Here is an 18,572-nt window from a genome sequence, read left to right as displayed (position 1 = left end):
CCTGCCTTCAATAAACATTGCTGCAAATCAATGGAGGGTTTATGAACAAAGTACTTGACACTTTGTTCCCTCAAGGAGACTGCAATCTTGAGTTAGATTTTTGTTAGCCTTGGTCTTTTGAAGTAAAGTCGTCATTTTATGGCTACATGATCTGGAATGAGAGCCAAAGTTTCATTTGCCATTCTGCTTTAAATAGAGAACCCTCACTGATTCCAGAAGAGAATCCATTTACATCCCCCCCCCCCCAGGCCGTGCAGTAATGAGACATGAAGAATGGTTTCAGGCTGCTTACACTGATAAATGGATATGAGTTTCTTGTCCAGAGAAATGATTGGTTTAGAGAGAAAAGGTGTCAGGGACTGTGATGGCTGGAAGGAACTCGGATGGGTGAGCCTCAAGGTCTTCGTGAGTCTGCAGTGACAGGCTGGGGACAAGCAGGCAGGTGAGATTGGAAAATCTTCCTTAAACTCGCCTTTTCCCTCGTGTTGCCTCTCTAACTTTTCATAGTTCTCCATTCCCTTCATTAAATGACTACAAAACCTACTTTTAATTTTTTCACCTCACCTCCTTATCTTACAAAGCCAAAATCTAGAGAGCATATTTAAAGCTTAAGGAATTTACTGAAGCAGAAGGGAATCTTGTTCCACCCACTCTGAGTAGCTGTGTAGTTTTTATTGCTGTCTTCACCAGAAAAATATGTTGTTCATACTGCTACGGAATAAGACAACTAACTTACGCACACACCGAGTATCAGGTAGAAGGAAAATCCGAGAGACTATTTATTTTCCTCACTGAAGTAATTTTTAATTATAATGATTATGAATGATGTACACAGGCGAGTATACACAAAACTACACAAATATATACAAATAGAAAATACACAAATGTATACCCACACACATACATCTATAAATTATCAAAAATTCTGCATATAGGCTTTGAAACAATTTTCTAGTATATGTCAACATTGCCTAGGGAAAAGAACATATAAAACCACCACCAGTAAGGCCAAAATTTTTGGTTTATAATTTGGTGAGTGCCAGCCACAGGAAGACAGTGACACATTAGACCAGTGTTTGCAGGTCAGTGGTAGAAAGCTCTGCTAGACTAAAATAAAACAAAGAAAAAATTAATGTTTGTCCCAGATTCTGATTCCATGCTATTGATTCACTTGCTGCTTCATTTCAGGGACTATTGCAAAGTCAGAACCCATTTCTTCTCCCTATATTCTCTATTACTAGCATTAAAAAGTCAGTAGAAATGTAGGAAAAGCAGTCCTTCAGTCATTTCCAACATTTGCTGTAATTTGTATTCACGAATGATCACCAACTGGAAAAATAGATTTTTTAAAGAAAATGTTTCAATCTTGTTCTTATGGAGATAAAAATGTACGTTTTTCTGGTCCTTTAATGCAGATAAATTGTATATAAAAAATCACATTCTCTTTTATAATGTCAAAGTAAGAACTATACATTTATAAAATACATTAGTGGGGTTTTTGTTTTGTTTTCTCTGATGTTGGCAATGGAACCCAATGTCTTGTGCATGCTAAGCATGTGCTCTATCACTGAACTATATTTCTAGCCCCTAAAACACTATCAAATGATAGTTTGATTATTCAGCAATAAAACTGAATTAAGTGTATCAGATGTATTCTAAATCTGTTCTGACCACGGTAAACCTAGTCGATGTTCTGACCACAGTATACCTCGGTGATGAAGCAAAATAACTTTTGACCATTATAGCAACAGTGATTTTGATTTCAGGTTAAGGGAGTTTCTACCCTGTGGTTCTGTAAGTAACTGAACCATGTGTAGCTGCTCCTAAAGTCTTCCACACACCCTCACCTTGATGGGCTACTGGCAGAAAAGAAATAGAGGGCTTTCCATATGCTATTTCTTTAGACTTATGATAGAAAATACTACTTTCCATTCAACTTTTGAGAATCAGTGAATATACAAAGATTCTTCTAAAAAGTTTCTTTACTCTTAGAAAATAATTTTTCTATCACCAAGTTCAGTTGATGATATGAAACAAATTTCTAATGAATACTTAATATTTTGTTCTGGCACATTTGTATTACACTCTTTTAATTGTATTTTCTTGTTTTCATATAATCTACTTTTATTCTCATAAAACTCCCATTCAGTTGAAAAATGAAAAGGCAACATCTGATTATTGGAAGAACTGAGACAACAAGTCATTCGTTTTTGGAATAGTCTTTAAGTAAGGGAAAGTATTCTTCGTACCTGACTTTTGAAGTAATAGGGTATTCTATAATCCTATTGGCAAGGGATATATTAACTTTTTAATTCTTTAGGAAGATGTGTTAATGTTCCCTGTAAATATTTTGAGAACCTGACATTTTAAATTATCATTTCCTCCGTAATAGTTTTAAGTGATAAAATGAGTAAAGATTTCCATGGAAATAAAGAATACCCAGAACACTGTATTCTGGACAATAAGAGACTACTAGAATCTAAAAGTTCCCAGAAAAAAATCTGAGAATCAAATCAATGCAATCATCTTTGAAAGGTACAAAATTTTCCACACAATAATTCACTAAACTCCAAAATGTAAGGTAGCATTATGCTTAGATAAAAAATTCTTATCATGATGCAAAAACTTTTTAGCTTTGAAAGTACCTGAAAGATTTCCTTAATAAGTGATACTGTAACTTGGGGGCTGGGGATTTAGCTCAGCGGCATAAGCGCCTGCCTGGCAAGTGTGAGGTCATGAGTTCCATCCCTTGTACCAAAACAAAAAAAACAAAAAAAAAAAACAAAAAAAAAAAAAAAGAAAAGAAATCAAGGTTTTCATATGGCTGTGACAATTGACTGTTGTTGTTCTTGTGTTAAATGTATTCATGCCGGGGGCTGGAGGTTTAGCTCAGCAGCATAAGCGCCTGCCTTGCAAGCAGGCAGTCACGAGTTCAATTCCCAGTACCGATAAAAAGGAAAAAAAAGACCAAAAAAAAAAAAAAGAGAGAGATACTGTAACTAGGTTAAATTTTAAAATATAAACAAATACAAGTTTGGTGTGCAAGTTTGTTTTTTTCAAATTGCTTTGGCCACATGTGAGTTATGCATTGAGAATACAAAATAATCCAGACAGATCATAGATAGGAAAGTTGGGAGGCAGAGATACAGAAATATCGTCCAGAAGATGAATATTAGTATATTTATAGCTTTGATCTTTAAGCTAGTAATTGCATGAATATTTGAAGTTTACAAAACAGCTTATAAAAACTGCTTATAAAAGAAAAACAGTTTAGGCCATGTTTAATCTATCCATTTAAGTGACTCTAAATCCAAACTATTCCTTGAATTTAATAGCTCAAGCTTGAACTATCATATGGAAACAGCTCAAAACAACTGCTCCCAGGAGCTGTAAAGTTCAATTCTTCACTTGTTTTTAGTTAGATTCAAACATCTGTGCATCGCTAGGTCATGAGCACAAAGGTTTTCTTTCAGGGAAACGCAAAAGGAACACTAAAGCAGTCTCTTTTCATTCTAAATACCACTATCCTTCAATGGACTTTCCGATATTAGATGCCTACCCAAACAGAGCATAGAGTAGCACATTAACAATCTTTTTATGATAAATGCAAAAACAATGAATATTAATATACATATGCATGCCACTTTTTATAGAGGCCCTTATCTATCTTACTGCTTCAGAAATAAGGCGAGGTAAAATTTTCTAGACAATTAGCAGAGTATATTATACAACATTGTTGAGAAATAGAAATATATTCTCATACCTGAAGTTTAAATAATCAGAAAAAATTAAATGTCTCATACCTATCAAATGGCCCATTTATTTGTAGGCTTTATACTGTTTATATCTAATTCACAATATATGTAATTCATGCCTGAGACCCTTTATTAAAAAGTCCATAGAAACTTCTGGTTTTCACATAAAATTACAGAACATGACTGGTCATCAGAAGCATATATCCTTTATTTATTTTTCAATGAATTAATGCTCAACTGTGCAGTGTACATGAATTTGTTAGATAAAATAAATTCCAAAGACTTGGTATAACTGATACACTAAAGAAGCATTATAACTTTTAAAAATTAAGTAAGTTCATGTCACAGTGCCTGTGAGGTTAATTATGCTACAAATTCTAATGGATTAAGTAGTGGTTCCAATACTTCAGATGCAATACTTCAGATGCAATAATAAAAATCATACCATTAACAAGTGTATGCCAGCTCAGATCTATCAAGCCTTTGGGCTACCATCACTTTTAATTCTGTCTGTAATCCTTAAAATGATAGGGAAAACTAATGCCACAGACCTAATGGTATAACACATGAATATAAAAAGGGATTTCCCAGTGAGTGACCCTGAAAACTCTGGAATTATGGCCAGGAAACCAGACAGTTGTGGAAGTAGATTTGGTCTCCACTGGGACTGCACTGAGATGAATTCAGCATTCTTCGGGGGAGCCTATACCCCTAATAAGGACTCCTTAACTGCTGCAGATAAGCCCAGACCATTTTGTGCTTGCTCCTCAGGTGTTTTCCCCACCTGTGGATATCCCACCCATTCACAGGAAGGCAAGGGGACAAATCACACCTTGGAGCACTGTCTTCCCTGGGTGCACCCAACTGCACCCTGGCCCAGGTCCAGCACCCTGTGAGCTGGCAGGAGAAAAGAGTGCTGTAGCATCTGCCGAGTCCCTGCTCCTGAGTCCAGTTCACATTTACCAACTAACTCACTCCTTGGCTCAAAGTCTTTGCTCATTATGTGCAGAGTGGACACATCCTGAAATACCAACACAATGGATTTGGATTTTTATCATGATATCTTTAAATTAGTTGCAGTATTCCCCTCTTATTAATCAAGAGATATGTTTCAAGACCCCCAATGGATACCTGAAGCCATGGATAGTACCAAACCCTACATATATATGTGTTTTTCCATTCATACATGGTTATCAATGATAAACATTTAATTTATAAGTAGGAAGGATAAAAGATTAATAACAATGACTCACGACAGGATGGAAGTTATAGCAATATACTATCATAAAATTTATATAAATATTATCTCTGTCTTTCTCAAAGTATCTTTCTATACTGTTAGTCTTTTGCTTAAAGGAAGTAAATAATGGCTTGTTTTTGACATATCTGATTGCCAACATAGTTATTCTTGCACTTTGCTGCCACAACGAAATCAAATAAGAGTTACTTGAATACCAATACTGTAGCAGTTTGACAGTTAATCTGATAATCAAGATGGCCACTAAGTGATTAACAGGAGGGCAGCATATAAATTACTCAAAATAGTGTGCAATTTAAGATTTATACATTATTTAACTTTGGAAATTTGCATGCATTATTGTCAAAACATAGTTGGATGCCAGTAACTGAAGTTTCTAGAAGCAAAGTTCGGGATACTTGAGAATGATAATAGATACGTATCTAGACCTATGATAACAAATCTTAACTATGACTTTTGGTTTTGATAATAATTTTACAAAAATATATTTTACTTTCTTCCTATTATTCTTGTAATTATTAATGGGTATTAATTGTACAAATTCATGGGTGTCAGTGTGACCTTTCCATCTGTGAATATATCATACTTGAAGGTGTCCACATTCCCTTCTGCCCTTTCTTGTTATCTCCACTCTCCTCCATCCCCTTGTCCTCTTCACCTTCCCTAATTGTTCCTCTAAAAGTATATTTTGCACAACGTTTTGGAAATTAGTTTAGGTAAAGATGAAAATAAAATTGTAAGATGAAAAAATAGAAACTCAGTTCATGAATAATGACCAATTAATCCCTGTACTAGAAGTTCCTTATCACAATCATTATCTAAAGTAAAGAGAGGACATCATGGGGCCTTCATAAAGGGGAAATAGCTGAAGTAGGAAAACCCAATGTGATATTTTTATAATTAATCAAGGATCCAGAAAATGATAGGATTCCTCTCTGAACCTGAAAGGAAAAGACTATTATTCACCTGAAACCTAATCCTAGTTCTAAAAATAAATTCTATGACTAACATATCTCATAACTTAACAACTTGTATGCATCATTCCAAAGGTTATTTCTAAGCTATTACTATGAAAGAACACAATTAGCTAATAGTGAAGCATCCCAGAGATAATCTAGTTATTCTTTATAGAACACTATGAAGCACTTTTACAGATTTTTCCATTTTTATTTCAATAAATTACTGACATATTATGCTAAGAATAATCTATAATTGAGCAAAATATATGATATTCTATTTTAATACTCATTATCTTTTTAGAAGATGAGCAATAATTATAGATATCACTTCTGTCTCATTTACTATTTTCAGTGCATTTTTTTCCTTCTGCAAAGTAAAAATTCTAATCAATATTATGAAAAGAAAATGAATTAAAAAATCACAAATTTAGGACAATATTTTTTTACCAATTACCAAAATAGAAGAAATCTACATAGAGACATTGACAACTAACCTATGATCTGAGGCAATACATAGATCAGGAAATGAGGCCAATTCCAAGCCCACGGTAGATGGTACAGCTGAAGTGGTAACAAGCCTACCTTCCCAGGAAGGCAATGACAAAGCACTACAGTTAATTCCCAGAATCAAGCAAGCACCAGAAGGTCTGGCAAAATTTCAGTCATAGCGATTCATTTAAATTAATGACTAGAAACCCAATTCTGAAATTCATGTGCATAACCGTGGCTTTTCCCTAACCACTCTCAATTCATATCACCCCGATTCTCGGCTACATCTGAGTAATGTTATTCTTCGAGACTCGGATTTTCTGATTCAGTCTTCGCTAAGCCTCCCCAACAATGTTTTAGGAGCGCTCATATATCTGTTTTTTTTTTTCTTTTTGTTTCCTGTTCCTTTTCCTTTTTTTTTTTTCCGCTCCCCTTATCTTCCTTCTCCTATTCCTTTTTTCTCTCTTCCTTATAGCAGTGGGGATTACAAAACCCAAGGATCACTCCCAGTCTCACCTACTTTAAAAAAAATATATATTGTCTCACAAATTGTTGGGAGTGGGCTGAAACTTATGATTCTCTTGTGACAGCTTCCAAGAGCGCTGGGATTATAGGCTTATACCACCTCACTGAGCATCTCACTTCTTTTCTGTTTAAAATCTTTCAGTGTTCTCCAAATACCTCCTTGATAAATTGCAAACACTTTAACATATTCAATAAAATTTAAAATCTTGGTACTGTTCATGCAAAAATCTCTGGAAATACCTTTACACCCAGATACTTGCTAACTCTCTCTTCATGACTTCGTAACAATGAGAACTTGTCCCTAAATTAATCCTGACTGTGGAAGATAAGAGCTCCATCCATGTGTTAATTAACTGATGTGGCATTTCTTCTAGCTTTTGATTGGATGCCTTCACAATGCTTTGATTCCTGTTTGGCAAAAGCCAACATTGTACATATACACATTTGAGAAATTCAAATTCACATTGACATCAAATAGGTATGCAGTTTTAGGATAACCCTTAATATTGCAGTTTTCTGATTCTGTAATCACAACCTGAAATCTCCAAGTTTAAGATCCTCTTAGATGGAAATGCTATATTTAAAAAGTAACCTTCACTAATTTTTTACATTCTCAATAAATACAGAAACAGAACTGTACAGTAGCAGATGATATTTTGCTTTCTTTTGAAAAAATGATCCCAATCTGCCTGATCATAGTCTCTTGGTACTGAAGCACTGTGTTCTTTGAGTTCACCGAGCAGAACAGCAGCCAGGCAGTAGAAGCTGCTCCAAATTCTGCAAACTTTTATCACTCTATTTCTGCAAAGTAAAATGATGTCCTTATTTTTTGTATGTATATGCATTATTCTTATTGCCAGACCTTTGAAATTGAGAAAGTTTAAGTTTCACAGACACAAAAAAGAATTCTGATCATCTAAGAATAATTTGATATGCTTTCTATTCTGCAAAAGTACAATGGAAATTCTGCTTATTGCAAAATGAAAGAAATTTTACTTCATAAACTAACTATCAAAGTAATCACACTATCTTTTAGATAAACATTTGGCAGTGACTTCTTTCATCTCAAATAGATTACCTAGTTATAGACTGTGAAAAAAATTACAGCCCACACAATAATACTGTGTACTGCAATTAACCATTGTTAACATTTGAAAGAAGTATATTGTATGATTTGCAAAAATAAGATGCCAACACAACTGGCAGTGTGCGCCATGACAGATGAAAGGGTTTTTATGTGTGCAGATAAAAGAACAAGTGTTGATGTCTATTTTTAGCTAAATCTATCACACAGTTTTGCTGTATTATTCTTAGATATGGACTTTAATGCACACATGATTGATACAGCAGTTGCTTGACTATGTCTGCAACTTCTAGCTTTTTACCAACATGAAAACTCCATATGACATATTATAGGCAGGAAATGAAATTTAAGATTTATTTAGAACATTCATTTCTTTAAAACTAACACTAGCTAAATCTGCTCTGCAATCCAGCTCATTGCAACTCAGAGTTGTAGTATATGGCCCCACAATTGCACTACTGCAGAATATAGGTGGGCTCTAGCCTCGAATTAGAAAGTCAGGACATGTGTTAAGCCAGATTTCTGTCAGAAATCACAATTTATGAGTCAGTTTGGGTCATGAAGCTACATTGATATGCCTCATAAGCCCTATTTTTAAAACTTTGCTTCTTCAGGTCACTCAGGGGCGTTCGGATCAAGTAAAATCACATTCAATAATCTTTTTTCATCATTTCATTGTCCTAAGAGAAAAGATATGACAGTTCCAAATACTGATGTGACTAATTGGTAAAAGCCACATATTTGTTTCAGTGTTTCACAAAGATATTTGTGGTTGTTTTTCAAAAACTGCCAGATCTCATCAGTAGCCTGGAGGAATAGGCTATTGAAACTAGGCCTTACGAGGCATCAGTAAGTCTCAGCCGTACTAAGGCCTTCACCTGTCTGAATCACTGCTCTTGCTGGGAACTGAAAGGCAGTCAGCTTTCAGGGAAGACTCAGGCCCTTATGTATTATTCTGTGCCGTTAGAATAGCAGGATTCACTGAAGACTCCTCAAATAAGGCCAAGTTGTGGATGAAATCCAGTCTTACCTGAAAGACTTGCAAACCTTTATATTCCTCAAATAATGACAGAAACCAGCACACTTACTGGCTGTTTTCGGATACCTCGTGTCTAAGTCCCACTTGGCAGCAGAGGCACCTTAATTCTCATTTAGCAAAGGGACTATACACACACATGAACAGAAGAAAAGCATAAAGACAGGTCTCACAGAAATCAACACTCTGATCAACACTGACAGTTGCCAGCTGGTGAGTCCTGCTCATTCAAGAGGAAATGCAGATGATTTCCAAGCATGTTTATATTGCATGAGAAAAATATTTTAAAATCACAGGCACAAGAACTCTTTAATAAGAACACTAAGTTTTACAATCTTTCTATGATATATCCCTAGATAGAGCCAGAAAAATATTGTCACCAAGTACAACATTAAGAGAGCAACAACCATCAGTCATTTTAGAATGAATTTATGCCCACAGAATAAACATATTATTGTCTTCTTTGGTATCACTGTTCTTTGTTGTTGTTCATTGAAAGTCTAGACAATGGAAGATATGATAATAAATTCAAGAATGCCATTCTGGGTTGTTTATGCCTCACTGGGGAAAAATGACTTTAACAGTCACTACTACAGTTAGGGCTGCTTTGGAAAAAATAATTTTAATTTCTAGAATTCACTTTGAAAATATATAAAGGGAAAAAGGTACACAGAATCTTTTATATTTGTTGTTTGTATTTCACAATATAAACCAAAATGTTTGTTCTTAAAAGTTAAGAAAAGATCTTGTCATAATGACCATCCTGCATTAGTCATTCCATAATCATGTGATTCTTTTTTTCCTTCATATTTTTAATTCAATTTGGCAAAAGACATTTTTTTCCTGAAAGACATGCAAAACTATTTTTTTAAACATATGGTTTAAAGGGTCAAGATAGATTAAAACATTGCACAGAAGTTCCAGAGATTTTTGTTTCCAAACCTGATGGCAGTGACTAGAAGTCACTTACGGAACTTTAGATTGCCAGTCATCTCCATCAAATCCCAGAATTTCATCACAATAAATAAATCTTAAAGTACAAGCAGATGACAAGTTTCCTTGTAGTTAGACTGAAATCCTAATGTTAGTCTCATTAGATATTCAGGGACTGCCAGTCCAGAATCTTCACATAATGTGTTTCTGTCTTTCTTATTACCATACAGAAGATACTAAGCAGAAGGCAAAACATGAGGATTTTGGCAAGCCTGGGTTTGAACACCAGTTTCTTTACTGATTAATGGGACACCTTAGGAAATATTAACCCTAACTATGAAATTCCCCTCATGTAAAAAGTCATCGTCGGGGCTGGGAATTTAGCTCAGCGGCCTAAGTGCCTGCTTGTTCAATCTCCGGTACCCATTTAAAAAAAAATCATTGTCAAGCCCAGGACACCAATTTCACAAGGATGCTAACAGGACCAATGAGACAGTGTCCTCCCAGCCACTGGCAGATCATAGCCACAGGTGAGAATCCACCAAATGGTCCCCTGCACCAGCTTCCTCCTGCTTTTCTCTAACTCCAAACTGCTGATCTTCTGCGGTCTCCTTCGAAGTAGAAAAGATTAAAAGTGGGCAAATAACACAGTCTTCATTGTAACAACACTGGAATTATATCTTGAGGAGTGTTAATATATCCCTGAATACAGGAGGCTTTTATTATGTAAGTGATTAGGAAAGTAGGATACTCCCTAAGAGACACTACAGAGTTCCAGAAATCGGTGTTCTCTCCTTGCAGTTGGCCAGGTTCTGGTTCTGGGCAGAGGCTGCATGTCTCATACTCTTCCAGTTCAGCTCCCTTTCTTTATACTACAACCTAGCAAATGAGTGGAGCAGGGAGGAATTTTGCTCCCTACTCCAAGTTGCTATAATGATACCATTCCCTAAATAGCTGGCCTCTCCTCAGGAGTCAGAATCTTATAGATTTCACAGAACTCTGTTCTCAACACACCCTCTGTTGCTGATCAAAGGCTCTGGCAGGTACAGCCAGGGATCATCATAGTCCTAGGCCAGCTATAGCCACCAAGACGGGCAGGGTCAGAAATCGCTGTTTCTCAGATGCACAGAATTTCAATTGCCTGTGCTTCGTATTCTAGAGATTCATCTCACTCTAAGGGAACAAAATGACACCTTGATGCTAGTTATAGGACTATATAATATCTGCTTTATGAAATTGAGTTCTTTGCCTAAATCACGAGTATTTCAGGGATTATAGCACAGTACAAAGAATATTTCTTAGTTTAAAAATGATAAGCCTGACATCCTCAAGAAAGTAGAAAGTGAAAAATCAGATGTGAATGTACAACCAGAAAATGGCCAGAGCACGTACCACAAACAGAACTCTGACTTCAACTTCACGAGCAAGCAGTCCACAGCTGAACCACAGCCTTGGCAGCCGTCAGCTGAGAATGGTCAGGGCTTGGTTACTCACTGGGAACTTGCTTTGTTTTTTTGATTCCCTGCCTCCAATTCAGGATCAGCCAAACCACAAAAATCCAAGTATTTTCCTCAGTTCACCTAAAACGCCATTGTAAGGAATCTGTTTGTGACTTCTCATTCCAACAATGCCCAATCAGAGAAAATGCCTAAAGTCTTTCCTGTTTGCACAAAACATTTCCACAGCCTTACCTGCCTCTGAGTCCCCAGCAAAAACAATGATAGTAACTGACTCCTTTTCTTTAGGAAGTTGGGTAAATTAAGCTTTATTTATTCTCACTTTGGTGGTCATTGCTTATTTCCACAACTTCTAAGCAAGATCGTATTTTATGATGTGCAATGTTAAAGACTATGGAAACTGAAGAAATGCAATACCACCATAGAGGTCTCTCAGCAACCTTAAAATTTGCCTGAAATGTGCCCTTTACAAATATTATGCTCACCAAACTGCTTTCCAACCACCCTGTTCTCTTCCACTTCATAGCTCCAACCATAACAGGAAAACTTAAGAGTTGAGGATTGAGCAACCATCCCAGTTTGTCCAAAACTGCTTTTTTTCTGGAAATCCTGCCTCCTAGGAAACACTGACGGCCTTGGGAGGACTAGAGTCGCTCTTCACTTTATAATACTCTTCAACCTGCTGTGCCATTTCACTCTAGAGAACTCAAAGTGGAAACTCCACACACTCTCTCAGGAATGTCCTTTTCTCTTTCCAGGTTATCAGTGCAAAGAACTTTCCTCAGTCTTCTAAGCCTTCCTAAGTGTCTAGTCCTGCACAAAATCTCTTTGTTGACACCCCAATTTCCAGTTCCAGGCAAGACTGGTCATGCTGTCCTACATGTCACACTACCGTGTACTCTTCTGCACCTGACATTCATTAAAGGGATAACATGGTGATGGTAGTTACAAACCATGACACAATGATTTCCTTCAGAGCAAGTGCTAAGCTGGCTCTTACTGTCACCACACCACCAAAACAGTGCTTGTGTGATAAGTAAATAAATTAGTAGATGATTAAATGGCTTAGCTATTATATTAATGAATGACTCATTTTTTAAAGAAAACATTTGAAAGGTCTAGATTGAGAGCCTAGAGCTTAGAAACCTTATAAAGAATCTATTCTTAACCCCTTTCCATTACCCAGATGGTTTATATACCTCAATCTGGGTGGCGTTGTCTTGCCCATCATCCAGAACCAGGTCAGTGAAGCCTCTGGGATCTGGAGAGTCTTGGCCCAAGCTGGCTCGATTTGAGTCCACTGCCTTGAGAGCCTCCAAACTCCTTTTCCATCTGTGGCTGTACATGTGTGAATCCACTTCCACCTCTTCTGTTGGAGGGAAAGCCTGAGCCACTTCATACCTCCAATCTGCAAAAGAAATAAAAGTATGTTACCTCTTGAGATGAATCATAGGCATCATTTCTATCACAGAGAAAGTAACTGCCAGTCATGAGCATAGAAAACTCACTTACCACAGTGAAATGAGCTTAAGTGTAGTATTTTGAGTCTCTAGGAGCATTTCTGAGTAGAATGCAATTACAGAATACACTAAAATTGTGATGATGGTTAGTGTGTTGATCACACAGGTGCCACACCTGTAGCAACGTACTTTTCTTCCCATCCCTTACCCCTGTGCACACACACCTCATACACATTCTCTAACTGTTGTGATAGAGTAAGCTAGGATCCAAACAATGGAAACAAAACAAAGGATCTTCAGCTCAGCTGACAACACAGATCAGACATTTTTACAGTGTTAGCCTATATTCCCATCACAAGAATTATTCTGGGCCTCTAAGACATAGGTTAGTTAAATCACACATGGGATTATCTTCCTGTAAATGTGCTAACCTGCCTGGTAGCTTAAAAGCCAGTCTTGGTTCACTGCCTAACTCATCTAATAAGCAGTACCCCAAGGAGTCATCACAAACAGTCTCGTCATTTGTGCGGTTCTCACCTTGAGAGCTTGTCAGGGTGGTAAAGGAAAACAGTGACAGGCACTTATGGAAATGGAGAGGACAGCAAGGTGATCAAATCACTGCAGTATTTTAAAGCTGTCTTCAGGGACTGGTCCTGCTGACCCGGCTCATCCTGCCACTAAGGGGGGTAATTAGACAATCATGACTCCCAGGCTTTCATTTCAGCAGGTCAGCAGGGCAAGATATACCTCGAGGATTAAAAATTCAGTTTCTGAGCAAGAACAGCTTTCCTCTACCCGACTTTCACCCAAAGAAGACTTTATTGACTTTACAGCTGGCCAGAAATGGATCCCAAAAAGACTAAAAGAGTGGTGATTTGATTATGACTGTGATATCCCCTCAACACAAGAACATTCTAAAAAATCAAAATGTGTTTGTAGGAGCTTCTCATCCATTGTATCAGCTACTTAAAATTACAGGAACTAATGAGCATACTGCTACTAACCACTGTGTAACAGCCTAAAATATATTCTTTTCAACTCACAAAGGTATTAACAATTCTACCCAGAGAGGACAGTAATGAGCCTAAATGGTCCCCTTGAGCCTGCTACCTTAGTGGATGGAGTTCTGAGAAAAACATCTACCTTGAAAAGGACCAGAGAAACACATGTAACCAAACGTCTACAGGACAAAGTCAGAGAAATGCAGCATTAGGCTCAGTTCATTGAACTGTAGGTCAAAATAAACTCATGAACAAAAAGGTCATATGTGGTCCCACAGTCCCAATCAGTACCGTCGTCATTACTCTAGACAATATTTCAATACTCTTATCTCCTCCTGCCACCGAGCAATACTAGTATGTTCGCTGACTGAGGAAATGTGGGAATGAATGAGTCAACTGCTAACAGTCTCTTTGAATCAGAAAACAGGGTTAGGCACAGCTGGTACTCAAAGATTCAGAAGACTTGGCCTGGAATTTTTCTGTTTAGGCTCACTGGTGGTAGAACCAGTGTAATACATAAAAGTCTCTGCAGTTTGGTTAGCCCATATTTTAAATGGAAATGAAAATATCTTACCTGCAAAAGTAGACAGCTTGCCCTAAGAATGTGTCGGACTGTAAGACCTATGATGTTAGGCAAAGCTACATAAAGTAATTTTATTTCCTTTATTTATATATTCTCCATCATTATCAAAATATATATAAGGTGGCTTCAACAGAGGTAAGTTGTAAAATTTTATATCAGATAAGACCTCCTAGCACAAAACTTAGACCAACTCAAGAGATGTGCATGTGCTCGCACAGGGGGTGTGGCTCGCTCCAAATTACACCACAGTGATTATGTCATGAATAAGCAGGGCTTTACACTGACACACAAAGGAAATGTGGCCATACGTTCATAACTCAGTCTTGATGGTTCATCAAGACTGCAGGATGACATTTACTTAGAGTCTGATCCCATTTTTAAATGATTCTGGGGCAAGATAAAACAAATCAAAATGAGTGTTCTATAGAAATAAAGTTTGGATAAACCATAACCTGGTTATTCTAGATTGTACATTACTGTTCCACATTTCATAGGCTAGCAAACTCAAAAATCTTTTAAATTATTCTTCAGATCGGCACCAAAACATAACATTTAGAAGGAAGACGAAGGACTAGATGGATCACATTTCTCTCTTCCCAACTATAGTGCAAACAAAAGCAACAGGAGGGAATCTCTGAATAGTCTGGTTGAACAGATTGTTTGCTTTTTGCCTACTGTATGTTAATTAAACTATTAACAGAAAACCTTCAAAGATAATTTTCTCCAGCATATTTGGTTTTAAGCATTATTCAGCCAGCTCATGGAAACATAAAGTATATTTAACAACTTACATTTGGATATTAGAAAGCAAGCTTTAAAACATATGCATATATATACCCACAGCATATAAACTGATCTTAACACATTCTTAAAATATTCTACTTGATTAAAATAGCAGATAAAATTTTTTCTGGAGAATTCATTACTTTTCCACATTATGCAACACCATAACATTTAATTAATTTGAGAGGCAACAAAGGAACTCACGAAGAACTTCATGTTATTTTTTTGGTAAAGCGTGAAATCTCTTTTGCAGCACATGTTTTATAAAACAATAAAGCAAAAGGAAAGAAAGTTGTGCAGAAAAAGACATACTTATTTTATGTCATTTTCTAATTATTTTTATTTAAATATTGCACATTTAACCATAATTATGCATTGCAACAGTTTAAACCCATTTATCAACCACTGCAAATAAACCCTACAAATCATATATGCTTGGCAAACTACCAAAAAGAACTGTATAAATTGACATACAACTGCTATAATTAGAATCAATGACCACTATAACATCTGGACACGAATTTCTGCACTTTAAATGTGCACAAAACCATCACTGTGAATCCTCTGTAGAACTATTCAGATTCTTACCTGCAAACAAATTTGCTGGCTAGAGTCATCTGAAAATAGATGAAAATATTTGGCTCAGGTAGACTACCATATGGCTTGGCAACTCAATTTATTGCAGAGCCGAATAGGAAATTCTATGAAAATATTTATGCCCTTGGTTATGCCCAATAATGAACTGACCTCCCCAGTTGACTCTGGGGTTTGGACTGATAGCATTACTGAGTTGTGTTTAGGTAGCCACGAGATATAAATCTTAGAAAACCTTTTGTCTTGAGGATTAAGGATTTCGAGTGGAGTCTAGCTGTCATATTTTATTCAAACTCTGCAGGAAATCTTAAGGCTCCTGGGTCTTTTAATGAGCCATCACGACCCACCCAACCATAAAACACTTCCAGCTTTTGCTCACTATTCCTCCCTTATCTTCCCATCAGGTTTGGTGCTCCCATCATAAACAATTTCTCAAGAATCCCCTACTGACAATGAACATAGCTGCATTTGCACAGATGAAGGCCCCCCTCTCAACTCCCAAACTTACACACTTCTTCCAAATCAAATTTAAACACTGTCTTTTTAGGTGAAGCTTCCCTTGACTCCCCTGACTACAGCTAGTTGAGTTTTCTTCTATAGCCCAGTAACTCCTCTTGCTTGACTTTTTAAAACACTTAAAAGGCTTAAGTCCACCTGAAATGAGATTGTGCAGAGCAGAGCTAACAAGGCAGGTGTAAGACTTGTTCTTAGAAAGCTTTCCTCATGGCAGGGTCCTGGCTGGCATTTGGTGCTTTAGCAGGAGAAAGGGTTTCCAGTCATTCCTTGATAAACACGGATCCCTGTGTTTAAACTATTTGGGCAGATAGTGTGGTTATGCTGAGTACTCGTCTTCTTTCTAAGAGTCTGGAAGCTGGGTACATGTTAGACAGAACACAGCTATGTAACCAGCTCTCATTTAAACTTTGGGGATTAATGAGCTTCCCTGTGAGACAATACTTCAGGTACATTGTCACAACTTGCTGGAGGCACGAGGCATGAAATGTGTCCAGTGCGCCTTTAGAAAGGAGTGCTGGAAACTTGCCCCCAGATTCTGCACACATTATCTGATGCACCTTTTTCTCTTTCCTGATTTTGCTTTATATCTTTCTGATGTAATAAATCATGACCTGAGTGTGAGTACACACTGAATCTCGTGAGTCCACCTAGTACATCACCACACATAGGGTTATCTTGAGACTCTCAACACACAGATATTTAAAAATAATGATACTATCTTGTTAATATTGCTCTGTTCCATTTGTACAAGCATAGACACAGTAATATAATGTTTCCAAAGTTTTTATGTAACTCAGTGAATGCATAATTGATGGATTGTTCATCTCAGAAATTTTAAAAGCATATGCAATCTCTAAAGTTAATTCTAAAAATTTTAACTGTATTTCTAGTAGTAAAAGAAAAATGCCAGAAGGAGAAAATTAGAAAGACAAATAAGAAAACAATACTATTTTTGAAATATGCTGACTCAAATATAAGTTATTCATCACTGGGTAATGTACAAGAGCATTATAGTTGTAGTTCTTTATTTCAGTCCTCTTTTGTGCATGAAATCAATAAGAAATATGACACATGTCTTTGAAGAATGTAGGCTTGGTCTAGCACGATAAAAAAAAGCTACAAGACAGGTGAAAAAAAAAAACACCCCAAAACAATTTAAAATTAAAAGCACAAAGTAGCCAAGTTTGGTGTGCAGGTTTGTAATCCCAGCACTTGGGAAGCCAAGGCAGGAGAATTGTTGAAAGTTTGAGGCCAGCCTGGGCTACAAAATGAGTTCAAGGCCAGCCTGAACTGTAGAGCAGTGAGACTTGTTTCAAACAAAACGAAACAATTACAAAGTAAATAAGAGAATTACTCTAGAAAGGACTTTGCTCTGTGATTCAACAGAGAATTACAACCTGTGAAGGCTTGAAATTCTGTATCATTTCTATCCTTTTTTTCTGTTTTACTTTTTTTAATTAAAAAAAAAAAAAAAAAACCATGGAGGCCAACCAGTATGTGCAGTTCAGGGCCTCTAGCTCTGCCTTTACTTTTTTCTCACTTCAGAGTCACTGCAGGGTTCTTGGTTTGTAGGGTTCTTTTCTGGTGTAGAGCATTTGTCAGTTTTAAGAAAAATAAAAGGAAAATGGAACAGAATAAAATGTAATGATGCACCTGCTTAATCTTTAAGGGGATCAATTTAGTAATGTGTCTCAAAATTTAACACTTTAACCCAAGAAAACAATCGAAACAAGGTAATTTAGGCAAAGGTACCATTAAAAACAGCAAAACGCACACAATCAATTGACACTTTAAAAACTTAAAGTTTCATAATCTTGCTACTAAGTAAAATAAAAAACATTTCAACTTTATATGTAAATGGATAAATTATACTGTGGTAAGTATAAAATATATTCCACCTAATGTGCACTCATTAATGAAATAAAAAATAACTTTAAGGAACAAGACGCTACTAAAATATTCAAGATAACTAGAATGAATAACACTGTGTTAAGGGTTATGAACAAAGATGTTTTCCACATTGCTTACAATAACAGGTTAATAATAATAACAATAAAACTACTTTATTTAGGATTAATAATGTAACTGATATATGTTGTCATCCCATTTTACATAGAAGGACAGATACTGATACATGTA

At 36.4% G+C, this 18,572-nt stretch overlaps 1 protein-coding gene across 2 annotated transcripts in view; it reads right to left on the bottom strand.

The window, feature by feature from the left end:
- Plxdc2 (plexin domain containing 2) overlaps positions 1-18,572 on the bottom strand; it is a 416,118-nt gene that overhangs the window by 244,254 nt on the left and 153,292 nt on the right. For both annotated transcript variants that reach the window (XM_063237895.1, XM_003463885.4), the window contains exon 2: positions 12,696-12,904. In XM_063237895.1, the coding sequence (XP_063093965.1) occupies positions 12,696-12,842 (147 nt within the window). In that variant the 5' untranslated portion in view covers positions 12,843-12,904. The remainder of the gene's footprint in view (positions 1-12,695; positions 12,905-18,572) is intronic.

This window comes from Cavia porcellus, unplaced genomic scaffold, assembly GCF_034190915.1.
Source record: "Cavia porcellus strain 051 isolate PalLab524CR breed Dunkin Hartley unplaced genomic scaffold, mCavPor4.1 scaffold_27, whole genome shotgun sequence".
In the NCBI taxonomy this organism is placed as follows: Eukaryota; Metazoa; Chordata; class Mammalia; order Rodentia; family Caviidae; genus Cavia; species Cavia porcellus.
Note: the sequence above shows the minus strand (reverse complement) of the source record. Positions and strands in the feature narration are given on the sequence as shown.